A 25,635-nucleotide genomic window follows, 5' to 3' on the forward strand; every position below is an offset into this window, starting at 1 on the left:
TTTTAAATATTTTAAAAAATCAACGCAATGAAGAATGGGTTTTAAATATTAAAAAAATCATTTTCTTCAGCTATTGCTTAAGATATCATCTACCACGCAGCACCTCGAGACAGCACCCACGCTCCTCTATGGGGAATAAATTCACTGCGGAGCAAACACAGGCACACAGCAAAACATGCGCCGCTGGAACGGTTTCCGGGTGCACAGTCCCGTGACACGGAGGCCAGGCGCCGTGCTGCGTGGTGGCAGCCTCTCCGCCGGCCCTGCCTGCTCCCCACACAGAAACCCCCACGAGCTCTGGTGCCACTGTGGCGAAGCGAAGCTGCTGCCCCAAGTCTGGGGATTCAAACCCACTGGCTCAGTTACTTAATGGCCCCGTAGAAGAAATGTTCAAGGACGGGATGCACCGCCAAGTCCTTTAACATCTGCACATTGTTCTTACGTTTGAGCGCGTTGTTGCAACTACCGTGGGAATCTCTCTCCTTGAGGGTCTTCCTCTGCTTCCGCTGCCATCCCACTTGACCGAGCAAGATGTCCTTCTCCAGGGACTGGTCTCTCCTGATGGCATCTCCAAAGTTGGTGACACAGAGTCCCGCCATCCTCACTTCTAGCTGTACTTCGTCTAAGACAGATAGATGTGTTTGTTCTTCTGGAAATCCATGGTATTGTGGGTGACCAGCTTCCACAATCGAACAGGTCCGAGGGGGCGATTGCTCGTGTCATTGAGGGGTAAAATGAAAGAGACATCAGACAAGATCAAGCCTGCGAGTGTTCACCTCCGGGATCATCATGACTTCAGGAGCCAGGTCCGCAGAGAGGGAGCGACTCTATTTCCAACCACAGCTTATATACACTCTATGGGTGTGCCAGTCCCCCTGATTACACAATTGCTTAATTGAATTTCAATTACAGGTAACCACATGGGTAACAGGGAGGGGTTGTACAATAGTCATATGCATGACAGGAAGGCACACACATACAAGATAGGCGGGCTCTAAAGTCAAGATGGCAGCCTACACTTGGTCGTCCCTGAGTTGGCTGGATGTTAGGTGTCTTCGGGGGGGCTCTCCTTCAGGGGAACAATCCATTATCCTTATCAGAAGGGAGGGGGTGCTACTTAGGGCAGGACAGACTATGGGGTCTGATTGCTCCACATGGCTGATAACCTCCAGGCTGATAACCTTTAAGCAGCTGACCTCCAAGTGTACAGTCAGTGACCATGTGTTTGCAAACAGCACCTTAGGTCTGGCATATACTATGGGGGGACATCCTGGGGAATAACTTTTCTGTTTCCCACCTGGTATTTTTAATATTCCTTCCCGATACCATAATTCAAAGGCATCCATTCTTTAGTTTCCATCTGACGTGTCCACGTTTCACAGGCATAAGAGATGGCTGGCAATACCATAGATTGGGTCAGGGGCACTTAACGCTCCAAGGACATCTTTGCTCATCAAGGCTTATAGAGATCCTCCAAGTGCAATACCTCCTCTGATTCCTGGACTGCTGCTTCTATCCACATGGATTGTGGATCCAAACAAACAACTTCAACGTTGCCTCGGGTGACCATGATGTGACCTCTTGGTCCAATTGTGAGGATGCTGGTCTTCTTTCCAGTGAGTTGTCGTCCACACTGAAGGCTGCAATCCCTGATCTTCATCAGCAGGTGCTTCCAGTCCTCCTCACTTTCCGCAGGCAAGGTTATGTCGTCTGTGTATCACAGTTATTTATAAACTTCCTTCCAAGCCTGATGCCAAGTTCTTCATCTGACCCGGCTTCTCAGATTATTGCTCAACGTACATCCTGAGTAAGTATGGTGACTGACTGCAGCCCTGATGCACTCCGGTCCTGATTTTAAACCGTGCAGCACCTCCTTGTGCTGTTTGGGTGAATGCCCTTTGATCCATGTGCACTTTCTGCATGAGCACGAGGATGTGTTACAATTCCCATTCTTCTCAAGGCTATCCATAGTTTGTTATAATCCACATAGCCGGATGCCTTGGCATGGTCAACAAAACCAAATAAACATCTTTCCAGTATTCCTGCCTTCAGTCAAGATCTCTCTGACAACAGCAATATCACTTGTTTTGAATTAATCCTGAATTTTCTGGCAGCTCCCAGCTTGAATTGTCTTAGGCACAAATTTAATAGCACATGATATTATTTCTGCATTCTTTGGGATCACTGATTTGGAATGAGGGAGAAAAATGGAAATTTCTAGTCTCAAAGAGTTACAGTCTCATAGATCCACAGAGGCAGGTCTGCTCTGTCCTGTAGGGTCTCCATGAGTCAGAATCACAGACTTCTTCAGGGAAGGGCTGGTGTCATCCGGGCCGGCGAGTTGGTTCCAACCCATGGCGACCCATGTACAAGAGCAGAAACGCCACCCTCACAAATGTCCTGATGTTTGAGCCCAGGGTGGCAGTCACTCTGTCGTTCCACCTTGTCATTCCTCTTCGTCGCCGCCCCTCCACTTCACCAAGCATGATGTCCTTTTCCAGGGACTGGTCTCTCCTGACAACATGTCCAAAGTGTGTGAGACGAAGTCTCGCCTCCTTGCTTCTAAGGAGCGTCTGGCCATACTTCTTCCAAGACAGATTAGAGGGACTGAGACTGGTTAGAGCAGCAGTTCTCAATCTTCCTAGTGCCATGACCCTTTCATACAGTTCCTCATGTTGTGGTGACCCCAACCATAAACTTATTTTCGTTGCTACATCATCACTGTCATTTTGCTACTGTTATTAATCGGGCAACCCCTGTGAAAGGGTCATTCCACCCCCAAAGGGGTGGCAACCCACCTGTTTAGAACCGCTGGGTTAAAGATGACCCTCAGAAGTGTTTAGATAAACCCTCAGAAGTGTTTAGTGTAAAGATAACAGAAAGATGACCCTCAGAAGTGTTTAGAGCTGGCTGCATGTTTGGGTTTTTGTTTAAGAAAGGTTTTGCTGAAGACGAATATGTGTATAAGCAAGTGTGGTGAAGAAGGCTGATGGTGCCCGGCTATTGAGAGATATAGCGTCTGGGGACTTAAAAGCTTGAAAGCAAACAAGCGGCCATCTAGCCCAGAAGCAACAAAGCCCACACGGAAGCAGCACACCAACATGTGTGATCGTGAAGGGCAGAGGAGACCAGGTCTCAAACAACAAAGGCAGGGAGGGGGTGTAATCACATCACCGTGAATGAGGGGGAGTGCATGATGGGGACCCAATGCCCACCTGTAGACAGCTGGACATCCCTTGCAGAGGGGTAGTGGGGAGGAGATGAGTCACTCAGGGTTCAGTGTAGCAGCAATGAAACTCAAAACCTTCCTCTAGTTCTTGAACACTTCCTCCCCTCCCAATTATCATGACCCCAATTCTACCTTGCGGACCTGGTTAGACCAGAGGATGTACAGCAGTGCAATAGGGATCTGGAAACACAGGGAATCTAGGACGGATGAACCCCTCAGGACTAGCGGTGGGAGTGGTGACACCGGGAGGGAAGGGGGTGTAGAAAGAAAGAACCGATCTTGGGGATCTATGTGTAACCTCCTCTATGGGGGATGGGCAATGGGAAGGTGGGTGAGGGGAGACACCGGGCAGTGTAAGATAAGATAAAATAATAATTTATAAACTATTAAGGGTGCAGGGGGAAGGGGGAAGCGGGGAGGGAGGGGGAGGGAAAAAAAGGACACCGAGCTGATTCCAGGAACCCAAGTGGAAGGCGAACTTTGAGAATGACGAGGGCAACGAATGTATAAGGGTGCTTTACTCAATTGGTGTATAGATTGTGATGAGTTGTATGAGCCCCAATAAAAAGATTTATTAAAAAAAAGTTTTCTACGGTTGGGTAGCAGTTCGGTTTGATTAGCGAACGCTTCTGTAGCCACAAGTTTGTGTGTCCCTCTCACATGTCCCTTCCTGTCTGGCAGGGTCACCAGCTTGGGCGCCATCATGATCTGCTCTGGCCTGCAGCTCACTATTTCCCCCGAAGCCCCGGGTCCTCTCAAAGGAGCACAAGGCCAGCAGTTTGAAACCCACCCCAGGGGCTCCGAGGAAGAAAGAGGAGGCTCTCTGCTCCTGTCAACAGTTACAGTCTCAGAAACCCACAGGGGCAGCTCTTCCTGTCCTGCAGGGTCGCTGTGGGTCAGCATTGACTCCAGGGCAGTGAGCAGCTCCTCTGGGAGAAAGACAGGGCTTTCTACTCCATGTCAGAAAGCCACAGGGGCAGCTCTTCCCTGTCCTTGAGGGTTGCTGTGAGTCAGAACTGACTCAATGGCAGTGAGTTCTGAGTGAGTGCATAGACAGCCTGGCTGTGGACTGGAAAGTGTCCCTTAGGAAGGAGGGGCTGTCAAGCTAATGCTAGGGTGTCCATGTGAAGACACCCCCAGTGGTTCTACTGACTCACCTGGCACCCAGATCTGGGATTCTGAATAATGTTGTCCGTGGAAAGGACCCAGGGCTCCGGGGGAAATGGTGAGCTGCAGGCCAGGGCAGCTCCGGATGGCGCCCAAGCTTGTGATGCTAGCAGACGGCCAGGAAGGCCCCGAGGAGGGAGGGGACACGTGAGGGACACACAGCTGGCTTGAAGGTGCTCCCACTGGTCAAAGTTGGGTTCATTTGAGCCCCAAGAAGAATGAGAGGTTGAACGACCACAGTACTCACTTCAGTCTATTGTAACCACAGGCTACTGGACAGGCCTTCAGGTTCACAGTGGACTCCTGTGGCAGTGGCATCATCTCCTGTCAATTTGAGCGAAGGAGTGGAGTCCAGCCTATCAATCAGATCCCAGCCCAAGAGGCCTCTGTGCAGGCATGGCTTTCTCCTCCCTGGAGGTGGGACACACTCTCTCTTTGCTTGACATTCCTGATGACAAGCCAGGTGGATCTACACTGATGGAGACAGAGCCCTGGAGCTGCAGGAGCCACATGAAGACCCACGCCAGCACTGAGATGCTTCCACCGCCACGGGATTCACAAGACTTTTCACCCTCTGGCCTGTGATCTCCTGTATTCGACATCACTGCATGTGTTGCATGAGTCTGAAGAGGAATTTATAGATTGGTACAAGACATATGGGCTAATATTGAACATATGACCTTGATCTGACCTAGACTGGGATGTTGTCTCAATATACAATTGCTCTAGCATCTAAAGCTAGCTTTGTTTCTCTAGTCCACCCAGCCTGACACAGGGACCCTGCTTGAAAGCATACCTGAGGAGCAGAGATGCCCACCCTGTGGAAGGCCATCCCCAAGAGACAGAGGAGGAAGAGGAGCCACCATCACCCTGCTCAGGCTCCCTGGCCATCACATTCCCAGCTACGGATTCCAAAATGGCGGACGGAGATTGGATCAGAAGGATTTAGGGACAGTGTGTAACTCTCCCCACAGGACACTCACAGTGACAAAGGGCTGGATAATGACAAACCTTGACACCATCCTTCGTGGGACAAGGTGACAACGCCACTGAGACCCGCCCTCAGGAGCTGCTCCCACCAGAACCAGAATCCGGCAACTGTCTGTCCTCTCAGGGCAGTGCCGGGCAGGCCCCAATGGAGGGGGTTGTACCCTTCACACCACACGATGCCAATGTCCCGTGAGACAAGGAGAGACTGGCACTGCCAACGAGCCTGAAGGAGCCCTGGTGGTGCAGCTGTTAAGTGCTCAGAGGGTCACTGAAAGGCCGGTCAGGTCACTCAACAGAAGAGAAACCCCAGCACTCTGCTCCCACACAGCCTTGGAGACGCGATGGGACAGCTCTGGTCGTCCCACAGGGGTCACCTCAGAGCAGGGGTCACTTCAGAGACACAGAACAACAAAGAGAAGCAGGGACCATGTGGGACAGATCCCCATGCCCTTGGAAAAGAGCCCCACCCCCACCCCGCTCCAGAAAATGGCTTCCTGCCCCAAACTCCCTCCCCTGTGACTCAGCAGGGCCATGGTGGCCCTGAGGACAGGGGACAAGGCCACCCACAGACTCCCGAGTCCCCTGAGGTCTGAGCTCCAGAGGAGCTGAGTTGTGCTGCCTGCTCAGGACAAAGTGTTGATGAGCTCCAGCTCCCTCCCTGCCCCCACCTGGACTTCAGCCCTTCACCTCAGTCAGCCCACACGCCAGGAGCCTGCCTGGGGGACACTGGGCCACACTGCTGGCTTCTCTCACCTACTGTCCGATGCCTGAAACACACACCCCCCACCCCTCCTGAGAGACCTGCTGAGTCATGGTCTGTGTCGCCTCTTCCTGAACCAAACCCCTCTCATCCCAGTCCCGGTCAGTGAGGAGAGGAAGCCCCTCGAGGAGAAGGAGGGACACAGTGGCTGCAGCAATGGACTTAAACTCAACTAAGAGTGTGAGGCTGGACCAGGACAGGGTCGATGTCCTTGTGCTGTAAGCGGTGGGGGTGCTATGAGTCAGAACCGACCAACCGGGGCACCTAACAGCAAAGCTGCATCTAGGCCTTGTAAGGTTTCTGGAGTGGGAAATACCTCGGCGTTTCAGCTTCCCACGCCGAAAGAATTCACACTGAAGCCTGTTTCGTGATCCAAGTGGGTTTTTATGAAGGACAAGTTTCAGGTTTTACAGTCTCAAAGGGAAAAGAGCACCCACACGGCGGGAACTGAGGGGATCCTGGGAGGCAAGAAACCTAGCGGCTAAGCGATGCGGGCCCAAGTAAGCCCTGAGAAGGCGCATGGGTACCCTGACCCCCACCCCACCCCTGACCTGCCACTGACCAGGAGCAGGGTAAGACAGTAAGGCCTTCCCACAGCCAGGGTATTTCAAACCTTTGGCTGGGGAGGCAGGGTTGATGGTATTGGTTGACCCTATTGGCTGAGTTAGGCCCACCTGTGTGTGATTCATGAGTCTGGGCCTATTTTGGGCACCCAGATGTACCTCCCACCTGGCTCGGTGGTTTGGGTATGAGCATGCTCAGTTTGGAGTCTCCACAGGTGTTCAATGGTTGCCTGATTTCTCTCCTACCTCCTCTATGGGGGTCTATGCAGGCATGGGAGGGACATGCCCCTGTCCCCAAGCTAGCTACCTAACAGTTACAGTCTTGGAAACTCACTCTGTCTATTAAGGTCACTTAGAGTCAGAATCGGCTCACAGTAGTGAGTTTGAAATTGTTTGGTTTTGTGTCAAGTGTGGGATCCAGCCCCACATCCAGATGGATCCTAGGGGGCGGTTGTGTGATTGAAGGGAAGAAATTAAGAAACAAGGTCCAGGAGTGAGAGAAAATGTATTTCTACATCAACTTATATAGCCTCAGGCATGCAAGCCCCTAATTACAGGTAACCATGTATGTAACAAAATGGGCAGTACCTTAACCCTGGAGGTCCCTGAGTTCATTGGGGAAGTGACCTAACACTAGTGCTGGGGACAGACATGGGGTAGCGACTGTCCCCTGAGCAGAGAAAGCAATAGCAACAGGTCTGCTCCTGTAGATAAAGCTGTCAGCCAGATAGCTATGAGCCATGCGTTGTGACAGGTGGCCTTGAGGCAGCACCGTTATGGGGGCACACAGTGGGGACTAGCCTTAGTTATGAGAATGTGATTGGGATTCATCTCTAACGCACAACTGTGAAGGCCTCTTCACCCAGAATTCTGGACTCGTGGGCTTCTTAAAATAGGAGAATACAGAATTTGTCTGCATACACTCCCTTCCCATTCCTCAGTTTCCCAGTTAAGGAGTCTGGCGGGTGCTGTGGGCTAGACGGGCGTGCAAACCCACCAGCCGCTGCCGGAGACAGAGATGAGGCTGGCTGCCTGCTGCTGTAAAGCTGGCAGATGGGAAAGGCTGTCCGGGCGCCTTCTGAGTCGGCAGAGCTCCATGGCCCGGTTTGGGTTTAAGTTTCAGTTTGAATTTAAGTAGGTATGGGGCCTTTGGGGTATCTTTGCAACTTTTCCCTCAACAGGGATGGCTATGAGGCAGGAAGATTAGGGATAAAGGGGGTTGTCTTCAGGGAATGCCTACGCGAAACGAAAATTAGCCGGGCATGTCCCAATAAAGGGGTTTGAAATAAATCAGGCACACAGTAGACACCTCTGAGGAAGACCCAGTGCGGGGGCAGGGACAGGTGAAGGTCACCAGGCGTGCGCCTGGGCCGCCCTATACCCTGGAGCACGCCCCAGCGGGGGTCGGAGGGGGTGAACACCCGAGAAGGGCAAGTGGAGGACTATCTCCAGTTCGCACACTCTTTCAGTTCCTGGGCCGCCCCTTTCCGGCCACTCTCGCGCGCTCTTTCAAGCTCCCCGAAGTGGCCGTGGTCAGTTTCGGTTGTTAACTCTTGCGTCCCCGTTCCGCCACCGCGTGTACTACCTGAGACTGTCCTCGAACTTCCTTTCCCTCCTAAAAGTGGCTGGCACAAAGACTTACAAAAGCGCTTCGGCCTGGGAAGCGGGGACCGGACACTCATGCCAGGACCTAACAAAGGGCCGCGAAGGTGCTTGTCCCTCGCCCGGGCCTGTGTGGTGCTGGGCTGCCCCGTGGGCTGTATCGGTCTCCCCGTCCCCTCCGCCCCAGAACAGCCCGGAGGGACCGTTTCCGGGGCACCGGCCCCGCGTGGGGCCCCGGCAGGCGAGCCCATGCCGGCCCTGGTGTGCGCGCTGGCCGCGTGCGCGCGGTCTCCCGGCCCCGGGGGCGGGCTGACGCCGGCGGGCTCCGCGCTGCCCACGGAGCGGGGCTGCAGCGCGCCAGGTGTGCACGTCGCTGCGCTGGCCGCGCGTGCGTGTCCGTGGGGGCCCGTCCACGGGCAGGTTCACCGGGCCGGCGTGGGGATCGGAGGCCCCCGGGCCCCGGCCCGCCCCGCGCGCTCCTTCCGGCCGAGGGCTGGCAGGGGTCCTGCCGACTGCACCGGGCGTCATGGCAACCGGCAGGCCCGGCGCGCGGATTGGCGAGGTGGCCTGCGGGGGCGAGAAGCGGCCGGCCGGATGGGCGAGGGGGCGGGGTGGGCTCTCTGGGCCGCGCGGCCTCTGCAGACGGGCTGGTGGGGGAGGGGGCGACTGGAAACGGGCTGCCGCCCTAGGCATGGGAGTGTCCGGGGTGGAGGGTCAGGTGGGCAGGACACTCACCCGCGTGACGACCTCAAGCCACCCCACACTTGCTGCCACCCGGTGACGTGGGCCCTGGCCAGCCCCGCGGCCGCAGCGCGGTGCCCGTGGGGCGGAGGCGCCGTGTTCTGGGGAGCTGGTGGTTGCGTCCTGGCCCCGCGGAGCCGAGAAGACCCCCGATGGTCTGAACCAGGGGAGGGTGACCATTCATTCCAGCGAGCCCCGGACATTTCTCTGTTTAGGGAAAGCTGGCCGTGGACAGCTCCTTCCCTTTGAAGCTATTGGGGTAGTTCCCTTGACCAGAGACTTGGGCCCGTCTCGGTCCCCGCCCCCACCCCGTCTCCCTACGCCTCGAGACCCTCAGAGACCCTCAGAACCACCGGCTGTGCGCTGCCCTGGGAGACCCCTCCTCCGGGTCCACCCCAGTTCTGTTCTTGCTCATCACATCATTGTCCTGTCACACTTACGCTGGAGGAAGATGGGGTGGGCAGAGAAGGATTTGCTGTTAGGATGATGTCCTAAGTGGTATGCAGTACTTCTTTAATGTCAAGCCTCTTAGAAGCTTATGGTTAGGTAGGCAGTCTAATCTCCATAGCTAATCACCACACAATGAGAGGAAACAACTGCAGACATCTATTAAAATTGAAACTTGGAATGTTTTAAGTATCAATCTAGGAAAATTGCAACTCATCAAAAAATGAAAAGGAATTTATAAAGATGGCTACCCTAAAAAAATAATTAAAAAATAAAGATGGCTCCTGGCGTGATTCCGTCCTGCGCTGCCGTGTGTAGCGACGGCAGTGGTTTACCTCCGTTTTCCGCTTCTCTCACCGAAGTGCGTGTCACCACCCCATGGAAGATTCGATGGACATGGACATGAGCCCCCTGAGGCCCCAAAACTATCACTTTAAGGTTGATAATGATGAAAATGAGCACCAGTTATCTTTAAGAACGGTCAGCTTAGGTGCTGGTGCAAAGGATGAGCTGCATATTGTTGAAGCAGAAGCAATGAATTATGAAGGCAGCCCAATTAAAGTAACATTGGCAACTTTGAAAATGTCCGTACAGCCAACGGTCTCCCTTGGGGGCTTTGAAATAACACCACCAGTGGTCTTACGGTTGAAGTGTGGCTCAGGACCTGTGCATATTAGCCGACAGCATTTAGTAGCTGTGGAAGAAGATGCCGTCAGATGATGAAGAGGAGGAGGATGTGAAGCTTCTAAGTATATCAGGAAAGAGGTCTGCACCCACAAGCGGGAACAAGGTTCCACAGAAAAAGGTAAAACTTGCTGCTGATGAAGAAGAAGATGATGATGACGACGATGATGATGAAGATGATGATGATGATTTTGATAATGATGAAACTGAAGAAAAAGCTCCAGTGAAGAAATCTGTACGGGATACTCCAGCCAAAAATGCACAAAAATCAAACCAGAATGGAAAAGACTCAAAACCATCAACACCAAGATCCAAAGGTCAAGAATCCTTCAAAAAACAGGAGAAAACACCGAAAGGCCCTAGTTCTGTAGAAGACATTAAAGCAAAAATGCAAGCAAGTATAGAAAAGGGTGGTTCTCTTCCTAAACTGGAAGCCAAATTCATCAATTATGTGAAGAATTGCTTCCGGATGACTGACCAGGAGGCTATTCAAGATCTCTGGCAGTGGAGGAAGTCTCTTTAAGAAAATAGTTTGAACAGTTTGTTAAAGTTTTCCGTCTTATTTCATTTCTGTAACAGTTGCTATCTGGCCGTCCTTTTTTATAATGCAGAGTGAGAACTTTCCCTACCGTGTCTGATACATGTCGCCCAGGTTCCTTTGCCAAGAAGGTGTTGTCTAAAATGCCTGTTTAGTTTGTAAAGATGGAACTCCACCCTCCCCTCTGCTTGGTTCTAAGTATGTATGGAATGTTATGATAGGACAGAGTAGGAGCAGTGGTCAGACAAATGGAAATGGTGGGGAGACAAAAATATACATGTGAAATAAAACTCAGTATTTTAATAAAAAAAATAAAGATGGCTATCCTAGTCATTAATGAACTGGATTGGCGACTTGAAATCAGACATCATGGTTTACGATGTTGGCAATGACATTCAAGAGGAATGGCATTATGTTCATTAACAAAAAGAATATTTCAAGATCTGTCTTGAAGTGCAGTGATGTCTGTGATGGGCCACTATGCAAGAAGCCTCCAGTTAATACAATCATCACTCAAATTTACACACCAGAGACTTGAAGAATTCTAACAACTTCTGCCCGAAACCAATCAAACATGCAATTAGGATATAATGATAATTGCTGGTGACTGGTCTTGGAAACAGAGAAGGGACCAGTAATTGGAAAATATGATCTTGGTGACAGATATTCTATTGGACATTAATAATACAATTTTGCAGGACCAACAGCTTCTTCATTGCAAATACCCTATATACTGGGGTATAAGCCGACCCGAATATCAGCCAAGGCAACCAATTTTACCACAAAATCACATTAAAAATGTGCTGAAAAACTCAACTTATTATAGGAGTATATAGATACTTTTTTTTCCTCAAAACATAAGCATAAATCCTTTTCATCACATGAACATAAATAATGACTATACACATGGAGCTCATCAGATGGAAGACACAGGAAACAAATTGACTTGCATCTGTGGGAAGAGACAATGGAGAAGTTCAACATCAGCAGCCCAAACAAGGCTCTGGGTGACTGGAGCAGACCATCAATTGCTCATGTGTTAAGTTTAAGTTGAAGCTGGTGAAAATTAAAACTCATCCATAAGAGCTAAAATATGACCTTGTGTATATCCCCATTGAACTTAGAGACTACCTGGACAGATATCTGATGAGTCGTGGGATGACATCAGGGATGTGGTAGCTACATAATCTGGTGTCAATTTGAGACTATTTGAGTGAAGAGGTGGAGTATAGCTGTCAGTCAGATCATAGTTTGATGACCTCATTTGGAGGCGCTAAGGAGATAAATAGCTCACTGGAGGCCAGACACACTCTCCCTGCGAGACTTTCCTGTTGACAAGCCACATGGAGCTACACTGATGGCAGCCAAAGCCCTAGAGCTGGAGGAGTCATGTGGAGACCCCTGCCAGCGCTGAGATGCTTCCCCTGCATCCACAAGACTTTCCACCCACTGGCCTGAGGAATTTATAGATTGGTATTGGCCATATGGGCTAATATTGGACTCATGGCCTTGATCTGGGATGTTTTCTTAATGTATAATTATGCTTTCATATAAAGCTTTCATATAAATCTCTCCCTCATACACACATGAGTGTCTCTGGATGTGTCTCTAGTCCACCGGACTAACACAAGGGACATCATACATGTAGAGAGCAGAAAGTGGCTAAAAAGACAAGAAATAAACTGCCCAAGAGGATGCCTGACGAGATTCTGAAATTTCCTTTTGAATGTAAGTGTAGCTAAACTAAAGGAGACCATGATGAAAATTGCTGAGCAGGACATTTCAGAGGGCAACTGGAAAAGGCAAAGGAAAGTGCCCTAGTGAATGTGCAAAGACCTAGAGTTAGACAGCCAACAAAGGAACACACTCTGAGCAGGTTTCCAGCCGAAAGAACAAAGGCAAAACTTCACGCCTCAAGTTGAATTTAGGATTCTATGGAAAATATTTCATGATGCAGGAAGCAACAGAGAAGAAGCAAGGAATGCACAGAGTCGCTGTATCAGAAATCATTGGTCCGCAATAGGTAGCATATGATGAAAAACCGTTGTATTGAAGTAAGAAGTCCAAGCTGCACTGAAGGCATCAGGGAAAAACAGCTCCGGAACTAGAGAGCACCAATCAAGAGGTTCCAGCAAACATGCAGCACTTGAAGGACTCACTAGTCTATGCAGGAAACTTTGAAAGAGAGATTGCTGGCCAACTAAGTATAAGAGATCCAGGCAGGGTTGACTACAGAAACAAATCCAGTAACACTCATGTGTGTGAGAAAGAGCTTTATATCAAGAGGTAATTTGTATCAGGAAAGCATCCCAGCCCAGTCCAACTCAGTCCGGAAGTCCAATATTAGTACATAAGTCCCTCTTCAGGCTCCTGAAGTCTCATACAATGATGCAGAATGCAGGAAGATCACAAGCCCGTGGGTGCAAAGTCTTATGGATCCGATAGAGAAGTTCATCACAGGGTTCTGGCAGGTAGGTCTCAGAGTGGTCCCCCAGCAGGAAGGTGAAGGCAGAGAGAGAGGGGAGATTCTCAGGGCCCTCTTTATGAGAAGGCCATGCCCGCATAGAGGTTGACAAGCTAAACTCCATCCCTACACTTTTATATATCTTCAAGTTGATATGGAAATTATGTAAGTAAAAAAGAAAGAAAAAAAGAGAAATTATGTAAGTACCACAATATTTGTGCCCATCCCCCAAAAGGTAACCCAACAGAATGCAAAATTATTGAACAATAGCCTTAGTATCACATGCAGTTAAATTTTTGCTGAAGATAATTCAGAAACAGTTGCAGCAGTACATTGATAGGGAACTGCCAGAAATTCAAGTCAGATTTCAGAAGAGGACGTGGCACAAGGTATATCATTTCCAACAGCAAGCTCCTCTTGACCAAAAGCAGAGAATGCCAGAAAGATGTTTGCTTGTGTTATATTGACTCTGCAAAGGCTTTCAACTGTGTGGGTCACAACACATTGTGGGTAACATTGAGAAGAATGGAAATGCCAGCACACTTCATTAGATTCCCGTAGGCAGACAAACAGGTGGTGGTTCTACCACAACAAGGGCATGCTGCAGAATCAGGAAGACTGTGGGGTACAGATTTTATCCTGTCCCCATGCTAATTCACTTGGTAGCCTGAGCAAATAATCAGAGGCACCAGACTATATGGAAAAGAAGTTGGCCTCAGGATTGGAGGAAGGCTCATTAACAACCTGCAATATGCACATGACTCAGCCTTGTTTGCTGAAAGCAAAGAGAACCAGAAGCACTTACTGATGGAGATCAAGGGCTACAACCTCCCATATGAATTACAATTCACTGTAAATAGAGATCCTCACCACTGGATCAACAGACAACACCATGATCAAAGGAGCAAAGATTGAAGTTGCCCAGAATTTCATTTTACTGGGCCCCACATCAACACTCCTGTAAGGTACAGACAAGCAATTAAATGACATGTTTACATTAGGCAAATCCGTGGCAGAAGACCTCTCTAATGTGTTAAAGATCAAAAATATCACTTTAGAGAACTAGGGTGCGATTGACCCACGTCATGGTATTCCCAGTTGCCTTATATGCAGTGAAAGAGGGCATGCAACAGAAGAATTGATGCACTAGAATCACGGTGTGGAGCAGAACATTCAAAGCTGCACGGACTGCCACAAGAATGAACAAATCTGTCTTGGAGGAAGGCATGAAGCTAACAAGATTTTGTCTTACATCCTTTGGCTATGTTCTTAGGAACATAGTCCAAGGACATCATGTGTCAGCATCAAAGAGGAAGACTCTGGGGGAGATGGATGGACACCGTGGTTGCAAGAATGGGCTCCAGCATAACAATTATGAACATGGCACGGGACCAGAAAGTGTTTCACTCTGTTGTACACAGGGTCTTCGCATATTGGAACTGACTTGATGGTACTCCTCCATGATTGGCAATGGTGGTTTGGAGCTAGGCTCCTGGCCTGGGCTGAAGGCGAAGTGTTCCACCACCAGCCCACCAGGTTGTGTGAGCTCCTATTGGGTTTGGGTCATTTACCTGGTTTCCTTCAAACCCAGTTTCTTAGGAGATGGTGTTGCCGAATCCTAGTTGTGTGCCCAATTCTCAAGGTGCCTGATCAGCCCTTGAAATCAGTGGGTTTCTATTATTTTGTTAAAAGAGTGTAAATTGTTTTGTACCTTAAGTCACATAAATAACATTAATTCGAGGCTGTTTTTTTTTTAGGACTCCATTGAATTATTTTAAGCATTATTCTGATGAGTGAAATTTTGCTGAAGATCATCCAGCAAGGGTTGCAGGTTGACAGGGAGCTGCCAGAGAGTTAGTCTGGATCCCGAAGGGGGCGTGGAATAAGTGATATAATTGCTAATGTCTGATGGACCTTGGCTCAAAGCAGAGAATATCGTAAAATGTTTACTTGTGTTTTATTTACTGTGCCAAAGCATTTGACTGTGTGGATCATAACAAACCATGGATAACCTTGAGAAAAATAGGAATTCCAGGACACTTCATTGTGCTTATGTATAACTTGTACATGAATCAAGAGGCAGTTGTCTGAACACAAGGGAACACTGAATAGTTTAAAATCAGAAAATGTGTGTAAGGGTTGTATCCATTCTCCATATTTATTCAACCTCTAAACTGAATAAACAAAGCAGCTGGATTATATGAAGAACTCAGTATCAGAATTGGGAGAAGGCTTATTCACAACCTGTCCTAATACAGGTGATACAACCTTGCTTGCTGAAAGTGAAGACTTGAAGCACTTGCTGATCACAGCCTTCAATATGGATTTCAATTCAATGTCAAGACCAAAATCCTCACAACAGGCCCACTAAAAACATCATGATAAATGGTGAAAGGGTTGATGTTATCATCGATTTTTTTCTTGCTTGGATCTGCAATCAATGCTCATGGAAGCAGCAGTTCAAGAGATCCAAAAACAAGTTGCATTCGGTAAATCTGCTGTGCAAGCCCTCTTTTGAGTATTGAAAAGGATGTTATTTCGCGGATCAAAGTGGCCTGCCCCAGGGAATAGTACTTTCCATTGTGTCACATGCATGTGAAATTTGGACACTGCATAAGGATCAAACAAGAAGCAATATATTTGAATTGTGCTGGAGAATAATATTTGAAGTGCCTTGGACTGCTAAAAGGACAAACTGGTCTGTCTTGGAATTATGGCCAGAATGCTCCCTAGAGGCAAGAATAGCAAGATTTTGTCTCACATACTCCCTGGAGGAGGACATCATGTTTGGTAAAGTGGAGGGGCGGCGAAAAAATGGAATACACTGAAGGAGATGTTTTGATATGGTGGCTCTAACAGTGGGCTCAGGCATAGGAAAAATTGAAGATGGCACAGGACCAGGCAGTGTTTGGTTCTGTTGTGCCCAGGGTCGCTATGGGTTGGAGCTGACTCGATGGCACCTAGCAACAAATTTTAAGCTTTATTCTGATTGATGAGGCCCAAAGGAAGGGGTTGTTCCAAACCCTCCATTCACAGATGGCAAAGACCACGCTAGCGTGCTTGAATGAATCCCTCCCAAGTGATGGGCATATTGTTTTTCGTGTCCTGTAAGACTTCCTTTCTGCCTCTTACAGGCACCTGCAATATGGCGATCCTCGTTTGCATTCTGTGAAACGTCTTCGGCGTTTATAGTGAGCTAGGGCCCCAGGTCGCTGGTGGGACGGGAGGGCGGAGTTCCTAACTCCATCCAGCAAGCCCAGTCCCCTTAACGCGTTTCCCTTAGGGTTGAAGGTGTGTGCGCCAAGGCCAACCTAAGTTGTTTATTGGAGGCGTTCATCCCACCGAAGGAAATCTCCCGGGAAGGCATTTTGGTAGAGTTAGTGAGCTCTCCTTAAGGACGGTGATGTGTAAGTACTTCCTCAAAATAGGCCGCCTTCGGGGCCCCGCAGCGGCGCTCGGGGTCGCGCCATCGGCCGGGCGGTTCTTTTGTCCTTTCGGATCGGGCGCTCGGAGCCTGGGTTTCCGCCCAGCGGTGTGTCCCGTGGCCTCTCGCCGTCCCACGGCGTGCCCCGCGGGACAGCGCCAGTTCTCACCCACCGCCGCCCGGCACCCGGCAGGTACTCGGGGCCACGGCGGAAGTGACGGCAGATGTCGACTCATCCGGTCCCGCCCCTTCCGGCCGGCGGCGCCCCGCCCCTGGCGCCCCTCCCCCCCTGCCGACCGCTCTGTCAGCTCGCGGTCGCCTTCTTCTTCCTCGGCTCGGCTCGCACCTGAGCGCGCGCACCTGCCGCCAGCCCCGAGCCCGCTCCCGGCCTCCCCTCGCTCCCGCCGCCCAGGCCCGGGGGGCTGCGGAGCCTCGCGGCTGCGTCACCACCGGCCCACAAGATGGACACCGCCGAGGAAGGTAGGTCGGCGCCGGCCCGCGCCCGCCGCGGCGCTCGAGGCGGCGGGGAGGGGGCGGCCGCCGTTGGTCCGGGCCTCGAGACGGGCGGGCCGCCGGGGGGGGCGCAAGGTGACCCCGAACCCGCCTTCCCGTCGCGGCTGGCGGGTCCCGGGCCGTTTGGACGTGACCCCCGCCTCGTCTTGGGTTCTGAGACCCGGCCCTGTGTCTGAGGGGGAACCCCGCTCGTAGAGGGGGGTGGGGATCCTGCTTCTGGGGGAGACCCTGCTCCTGGGGGATCTTGTACCTGGGGGGACCCTGCTCCTGGGGGGATCATACACTGGGGGGACCCTGTTGCTGGGGGGAACCCTGCTTCGGGGGGGGGGACCCTGCTCCTGAGGGTAACCTTGTTCCCGGGGGACCCTGTTCCTGCGGGTCTCCTGCTCCTGGGGGGATCCTGTTCCTGACAGGGACTCTGCTCCTTGGTTGGAGGAGCCTGTCCATGAGGGGGGAACCCTGCGCCTGGGGGAACCTATCACTGAGAGGGAACCCTGCTCCTGGGTAGTGGGGACCTGTCCCAAGGGGGAACCCTGCTTCTGGGGAGACTCTACTCCTGGGGATCCCTGCTCCTGAAGGAGGCCCCAAATCAAGAAGGGCAGGCACCAGTCTTGAGCAGGGTTGCATTCCTGAGAGGACGCTGCCCAGGAGGGGTACACTGTTCATAGAGGGCTGTGTTTGTGGGAGGTCCTGGCAGACAGTGGGGATCTTGTTTTCAAAAGGGCTGCTGTTCTAAGGGGGGCGTCCTCCTCATGAGAGGAGCGATTCCTTAAACTGGGCACTGTTGGTGGGGGACACTGTTCTCCTATGGAGTGCTGTTCCTGGGGGGACCCTCTTGGGAGGGGAGCCCTGTTGGGATTGGGGCTCTCCTTGGGAAAGGAAGGCCTGTCATGGGGGACCTTGCTCTGGGTCCAGGGGTCCTACCTGGCTGGGGGCTGCTGCTGGAGGCAGAGAGGCTTGAGGACCCCCGCCCCTTCTGTGGGTTTGGCTGTCGCATGCCACTGTCACTGTCCAGGCTTCACTGCATTTCTTGTTGACTTTAAAACTTGGTGACCAGAGCGACAGTGATGGCAGGAGCTGACCCTAAGGAGAACCAGCCCTCTGGGCCCCATGCTGCCTGTGTTAGGACTCAGCTCAGACCCCAGTGAGGGTTCCCTGCCCAGTGGACCACCCGAGTGGGCAGCTTAGCTTCCCTGAGGGAGCCTGAGCCAGTCATCGGTACAGGGTGGCAAGATTGCCCTGTTCCAAGAGCCCAAAGCCAACTCCTTTGTCATCTGGACTCATAGTGACGCTTGAGGGCAGAACTGCCCATGCTGGCATCCTTGCTGAGACTGCCACATGATTCATCCTTGCAGCCTGGGTTCTACCTGCCCCCGACCTTGTGGAGTGTGGAGTGCTTTGCCCGCTGTGCCACCAGGGCACCTTGGCCAGCTTGTTGTCAAGATGGTCTGGGCAGATACATGTCTAAATGCCCTGGGAGTGGGGGCCAGGGTATGATGAGAGTATGTCTGCCTTGGGCTTTGGTACCTTCCATCCGATTCCCATGAATAGTCACCCCAAGGATGGGTGCTGGGAGTTTTCAGTGAAACCAAGCCATGGCGTGAGATGGTGAAGTGCAGCCATAGTGGTACCAGCATTGGAGGTAGCAATTGGAAGAAGCTTGACTTCCAGAGGCATTCTCTCAGATCATTAAGCCCCTCCAGTGGAACCCTGGACCCGGACCCACCTCTGCAGTGCCTAAGGCACAGGCACCCACCCTGGCCCTCCTTACAGTTCTGATCCAGGCAACGTGCCCTCCAGATGTACACACATAAGGCTGTTACCGTTACAGCGCACCTGAGACCTACAAACCTAGTGAGAAAACCAGACTTGAACCTAGCTTTTCTGTTACAAGTTGCTCAGTGCAAACCCACAACCCGCTAGCTGCCGGGCAGCAGAAAGATGTGGCAGTCTGGGGCACTCTTGAGAAGAGTCTGTGCTGTCCGAGAGGGTCAGGACAAGTCTAACTGGACTCCGTGGCAGTGGTGTGTGGATTCTGGTTGCAAATGAGTTCCCTTTGGCTGTGCCACAGTTGTGTTCATGCATGGTGCGAGGAGGGCCCAGAAGAAACCGTTGTCAGTGTATTTACAGTGCTAAAACATGTTTTCCTCTGTGCAGCTGTCATGGGGGTAGGCATAAATGATAACTTCTTACTAACCTAAACACTGTACCCTAGCAATATTTACTGAAGACTTGATGTGTGATAGGCACGTTAAGAAACACTTGATCTGTACCAGTCACTGCGGGGAGGCTTTGCGAAAAGAGTCCTAGGAAACTGCAGAAGGTTCACACAGTGCTCCTGGCACCTGCATGGGGTTCTCTGCCCTTTTGTGTTTCCGTTTTGATGAATAAATCTAATGCCCCACGGGTATATAAGCTATAGGTATAATCTATATACTAACAGAGGTTACAATGTAAAATTATATAATCTATAATCTGGTCGTGTAGTGGTTACATGTTAGGCTGGGAACCACAAGGCCAGCAGTTTGAAACCACCAGCTACAAGGAGGAAGAAAGGATAGGGATTTCTACTCCCTTAAAAAGTTGCATTCTTGGAAGTTGACAGGGGCAGTTCCACCCTGCTCTATGGGGTCGCTAGGAGTCGGCATCAACTCAATGGCAGTGAGTTACCTACATCTATAGATACACAAGCCTGTGGAACAGTGGTTCTCAACCTGTGGGTCGCCACCCCTTTGGGGATCGAATGAACCTTTCACAGGGGTCACCCGATTCATAATAGTGGCAAAATTACAGTGGTGAAGTAGCAACGAAAATAATGTGATGGTTGGGGGGTCAGCACAACATGAGGAGCTGTATGAAAGGGTCACAGCACTAGGAAGGTTGAGAACCACTGCTGCAGAAGAATCGATGCATTTGAATTGTAGAGCTAGAGAAGAATGCTGAAAGTGCCGTGGACTACTGAAAGGACAAACATCTGTCTGAGAAGAAGTAAGACCAGAGTGCTCCTTCGAGGCAAGGGTGGCAGGACTGCGTCAGAGGTGACTTGATGGCACCTAACAACGACATAGGTAGACACAGGAGAAAGATGAGGTCGCCTACTTCTGTAAAGATTTAAAGTGTAAGAAACCCACCAGGACAATTCAACCCCGTGAAATCGACTAGTAGTGAGACAGATACATACACACACACACGCACACGCACAAAGGAACTTCAGAGGTTGGTGGAAAAGTCCTAATATCTTTTCATTCCATTTTTCCAAAAACATTTGGAGCTGCCTTCCACATGTCTCACCGTGTGTGTTTGTTGCCCTGCTGACAGGCGCAGTGAGCTGCGTGTTTGATGGCTAGCTAAATGTTGGAGCTTCAAACCCACTGATAGTTTCTTGGACACAGATGAGGCTGTTTGACCCCATCAGGGGTGGCAGGCTTGGAAAACGCACGGGGGTATTCTGTATCCTATAGGGTGGCTATGATCCCACATTCCCTTCACGGCGTTGAGTGGGCAGGTTGGTACTCTAGTGCATTTTCCCAGTCTTGCAGTTCTTGCCCCCATGCACGGTGCGAGGAGGGCCCAGAAGAAACCGTTGTCAGTGTATTTACAGTGCTAAAACATGTTTTCCTCTGTGCAGCTGTCATGGGGGTAGGCATAAATGATAACTTCTTACTAACCTAAAAACTGTACCCTACCAATATTTACTGAAGACTTGATGTGTGATAGGCACATTAAGAAACACTTGATCTGTACCTAATTTAATTTTCTCAATGTTTTGAGGAAGTCAGCATCAGTTTACAGAGGTTAATGTGACCGAGTAACATGTAGTGAATGGTAGAGTCAGTACTCAGACCCATGTCTGGAGAGTTCACGTTTCAGTTGGCATTTTGTAAGCGGATACTGGGAGAGTGTGTGGCGATAACTTACTTCTGTTTTGGCAATTGCTTATAGGATGAATCATTTTTGTAATTCCATGGGACTTCATTTGCACTTAAAAATAAAATTTGGTTGTGAAACTAAAGTGAATTTTAATATTTCTCATGTTTACTTTTACATAATTCCAAATAAAATCATCTGAAAATTTCTAAATTATTTTAAGTTTAATTTGAAAGGCCACTGGAAGACAAGAGAGGGCTACAGAGTTGTCACCATACAAAAATAATATAGCCATGCTCAAGAGCTTCGAAACAACTTTCTTATTTATTAGCTCGTGTTTTGCAGATAATTTCCCAAATTGAAGCAAATTGAATTGGAGTTTCACTGGATTACATTTTGTTCATTACAAGTAAAGTTTTGTGTAGGAGATGTAAGCGGTCTGGTGGTTGCTAACCAAAATGCCTGCAGTTCAAACCCATCCACCTCTCCACAGGAGAAAGGTGAGGGGGGGCAACTTAAAAAAATTATTTTATTAGGGGCTTGTACAATGCTTATCTATCTATATCTATATATAGATATATAGATATAGATATATTATGTCAAGCACATTTGTACATTTGTTGCCATCATCATTCTCAAAACATTTGCTTTCTACTTGAGCCCTTGGTATCAGCTCCTCATTTTTTTTCTTCCCTCCCCACTCCCCTGTCCCTCACAAACCCTTGATAATTTATAAATTATTATTTTGCCATATCTTACACTGTCTGATGTCTCCCTTCACACACCCTTCCTTTTTCCGTCCCCCAGAGAGGAGGTTATTTGTAGATCCTTGTCATCGGTTCCCCCCTTCTACCCCACCTTCCCTCTACCCTCTCAGTATCACCACTCTCACCACTGGTCCTGAAGGGATCATCTGTCCTGGATTCCCTGTGTTTCCAGTTCCTATCTGTGCCAGTGTACATCTTCTCGTCTAGCGGGATTTATAAGGTAGAATTGTGGGGGGCAACCTTTTTGAAATGCTGAAAATAAAGAATTTTAAATTTCTAAAACCAGTGTTAAAGACACTGATAATAATGTGTATACTTTTCTGTTTTTTAAAATACTTAAGGATGATTGAGAAAAGGGAATTAAAAATGTAATTAAACTACTGTTCTTGCCTGGCTGTGGCCCTCCTTCTTAGTCTGATGCTTGCTTGAACAGAGCTTATTTAGTGCCTGGAGCAGAGAAAACTAACTCAATTGGCTAGAAATGCAGGCACTTGTCAGCGGGATTTCTTCAGCCTTCCACAGGAAATACTTGGTGGATTGTAAAGATCTTCAAAGTGTGCAGGGAATTAAAATTTATTTTATCAAGTAAATGTGTGTTCTCCATGTGGCACATGCATGACTCATTCTGTTGAGTGGGGGTAAACCTGTGAGGGCCAGTCACCAACTCTTCATCCTTCATGGGGAGGAGACCTGGGGGTGCAGCCCCGGCCATGTGGCTTTGGAGTGTCCAACCTGTGCGTGGCTCTCACGAGACACACGGAGCTTAGGAAAGCCCAGCAGTGCTGGGGCAGACGGCTGTAAAGAGGGCTGTGAAGCTCTTCTAACGCCGGGTGAACAGTGTGCCCTAACAGCACTTCCGTGTCAGCGCAGTGACAGATCAGGCTGATGTTTTTCCCTTTCATTTTTCTGACTGCTGACTTGAGCACAGTATCATGCAAAGTCTTACCAGTAGTTTTCGTGTGTGTGTGTGTGTGTGTGTGTGTGTGTGTGTGTGTGAGTGATGTCAAAGCTGTGGTTCTCAGTGCTTTGCTGGGCACATTGGGCAGAAGGTGCGTGACTGTTGAGCATGCATTTGTCTTTGATTTGGAAGACAGGCATTAAAGGGGTAGTCAGGTGTTGGGATGTAGACAGCTAGTTATCTTTCTCCAGCTACATGGCCTTTTTCTGGGCCTCCAGACGGCTGCCTCACTCTTCGTGAGCACCATGGGCCAGCTGCCACCGCTCCGGCCTGCCTGTGGCTAGGCAACGGGCACCAGGTTGACACATTTGCTGCTCACCCAGGCAGGGGAGCACAGTATCCTGCTTCCAGGAAGTTTTCCCCCTAGCTGTGAGCTGACAGAGAATAGATGTCATAAATGAGGTGGTGTGGCCCCAAGGTTGGAGGTGCTCTGGAGTAAGTCAGTACAGCACATTGGCAGGTCAGCTTTCCAGGCAGGGGCTGCAGGTTTAGGTGGGGGTGGGGAGCAAGGTCATCCTGTGATGGTCTGAGGGAAGAGCCAACCGGAAGCCAGGGAGCTGCAGAGGATGGGTGAGCTGGAGGGAGACTGAAGGGGGTAAAGATAGGGCCTGAGCAGGTGGGATTTAAGAAAAATCATTTTATAGGGGGTGCTTGCAGCTCTTATCACAATCTATACATACATGCATTGTGTCTAGCACATTTGTGAATATGTTGCTGTCATCATTTTCAAAACATTTTCTTTCTACTTGAACCCTTGGTATCAGCTCATTTCCCTCCTCCCCAACCCTTCCTTCTTCATGAACCCTTGATAATATATATATATATATATATATTTTTTTTTTTTTTTAATTTTCACCAACCACTGTCTCCTTCACCCACTTTTCTGTTGTCCATCTTCCTGGGGGTGGGGGTCATATGTTGATCATTGTGATTGGTTTCCCCCACCCTCCCTCACCCTCCTGGTATCGCTACTCTCATTAGTGGTCTTGAGGGGATTATCTGTCCTGGATTCCATGTGTTGTGAGCTCTCTTATCTGTACCCCATGTATAGAGCATGTGGGATTTATGGTGGCTTTTACTGAGTGAGACCAGGAGCTGTGGAGACTTTGGAGGAGAAAGGATACAAATTGTCTTGTGCGTTAGAATCTATTTGACCCTCCTTGGGTCAGGAGCTTCACCTGGAGCAGAGAGCTGAGTGTAGTGAGATGGGGGAGGTAACGTGAGCATAAAACCCTGGCTGCTGTTGGCCTTTTCTGAGCTGGGCAGATGGCCCTGGAGGCCCTTGCTTGCTTGTTGAGCTAGAACACTCGGTAGGCTAAGATACTGTGGCGTAAAGAAGGCTGAGTCCCTGGCTGCCCTCGTCCAGACCCTCCTTCCAGTTTCTTCCAAACGAGGCTTGTTTGGGTGAGGGTTCCATCTCTCCTGTAAGGACCTTTCTTTGACTCGCCCAGTCTGTCGATGCAGGACGTACTACGCATGGCATCACCATCCTCGTGATCTCCGCCCACATGGTTTCGTGACTTCGTGTTCTGCTCTCCTGTGCTTTGGGTAGACTGTTGTGTTTTTGCTGTTACAGAGAGGAGTCAGTAAAGAGCTCAGGCACGTGCTCTCTATTCATGGAACTAAAACGTCTTAGTTAAAGATGACTTCATGGCATAGTTTGGGGTAAAAGTTTAAGAGCTGTTTCCAGGCGATAGATTTGGGGTTCCTCCAGTTGAAATGCACCCAGTAAGTCACATTTCCCAGACCCAGGCATTGTGTCCTAAAACATGCAGTGATAGTGCCCAGGCAGGCCCCCTTTCCTCTGCCTCCTGTCAAAGGAGGCAGTTAGACCTGTAGATCCTGTTCTTTGGGGATTCCTGGGTTTCCTCCTTTCTCAGTTTCCATAGGTGAGCAAGGACCAGTGGTTGGACCCGGAATGGGCTGTTCATTGCTCTTTAATTATTCTTGTTTTGTTGAAAGTATACACAAAATGAGTGCCAATTCAACCACTTTTAGTATAATTCTGTGATGTGGGTGACATTTCCTGATAGTACAGCCGTTCTCTCAATTTTCTGAGCTATTCATCATTGTGTACATAAACCCACTGCCCCCAAAGGTTCCTGTCTACTCTGACTTTTATTGTCAAGTAGATTCCATAGAGATAGCTCTTCAAAGAACATAAAGCTTGAGGTAGACTTAAAGGCCTGCTGTAGGTGGTTTCGAGCCCGTTTTCTCTCACAGCCACCCTTGGTGCAGCAGGATGAAGTAGTGCCAGGTCCCGTGCCGTCCTCACAGGTGTTTGAGTCCAGTGTTGCAGCCATTCTGTCCGTCTGTTTCCTTGATGGTCTTCTGCTTTTCCTCTGACCCTCCACCTTACGTTCATAATGATGTCCTTTCCCAGGAAGTACTCTCTTGATAATATTGTTCAAAGGATGTGAGATGATGTCTTGGCATCCTCAATTCCAAGGAGCATTATTTACTAGTTGGGTGGAACTGTTGTCTGAGAGAGAGGAAGAAAGGTCCTCGACACAGTGGCTACAATAATGAGCTCAGTCATAGGAACGCTTGTGAGGACGGTGCAGGCCAGGCAGTATTTGCTTCTGTTGTGCACAGGGCCACCATAGGTTGGAACGGACTTGATGGCACCGAAGGAACAACATTGTTTAATTTCAAGAAGACTTCAGGGGATATTTCTGGCTTAAGATTTAAAGATATTTTTTTAAAAAAAGAAAAATTTAAAGATGATCTCAGGGCAATAGTTTGAGCTGGTCACCTCTCCTTCATGGCTCCAGAAAATCGAGAATATTGAGAATTTTAAATTTGGTTCTGCATTTTCTCCTCTTTTACTCACAAATTCTTCAATGGAATCTGCTAAAAAATGTCCCATTATTAATTCATAAAAATAGAACTATTGGCCTGTGTACATATATTTATATGGC

The 25,635-nt window shown here is 49.6% G+C and overlaps 1 protein-coding gene and 1 pseudogene across 2 annotated transcripts in view; both read left to right on the forward strand.

The window, feature by feature from the left end:
• Positions 1–9,862: 9,862 nt before the first annotated feature.
• On the forward strand, positions 9,863–10,729 carry LOC142440683 (nucleophosmin pseudogene; annotated as a pseudogene).
• Positions 10,730–16,874: 6,145 nt separating this feature from the next.
• Positions 16,875–25,635, forward strand: part of MARCHF6 (membrane associated ring-CH-type finger 6) — a 49,590-nt gene continuing 40,829 nt past the window's right edge. For both annotated transcript variants that reach the window (XM_075540823.1, XM_075540824.1), the window contains exon 1: positions 16,875–17,089. In XM_075540823.1, coding sequence (XP_075396938.1) covers positions 17,071–17,089 — 19 coding nt within the window. In that variant the 5' untranslated portion in view covers positions 16,875–17,070. The remainder of the gene's footprint in view (positions 17,090–25,635) is intronic.

This window comes from Tenrec ecaudatus, chromosome 2, assembly GCF_050624435.1.
Source record: "Tenrec ecaudatus isolate mTenEca1 chromosome 2, mTenEca1.hap1, whole genome shotgun sequence".
In the NCBI taxonomy this organism is placed as follows: domain Eukaryota; kingdom Metazoa; phylum Chordata; class Mammalia; order Afrosoricida; family Tenrecidae; genus Tenrec; species Tenrec ecaudatus.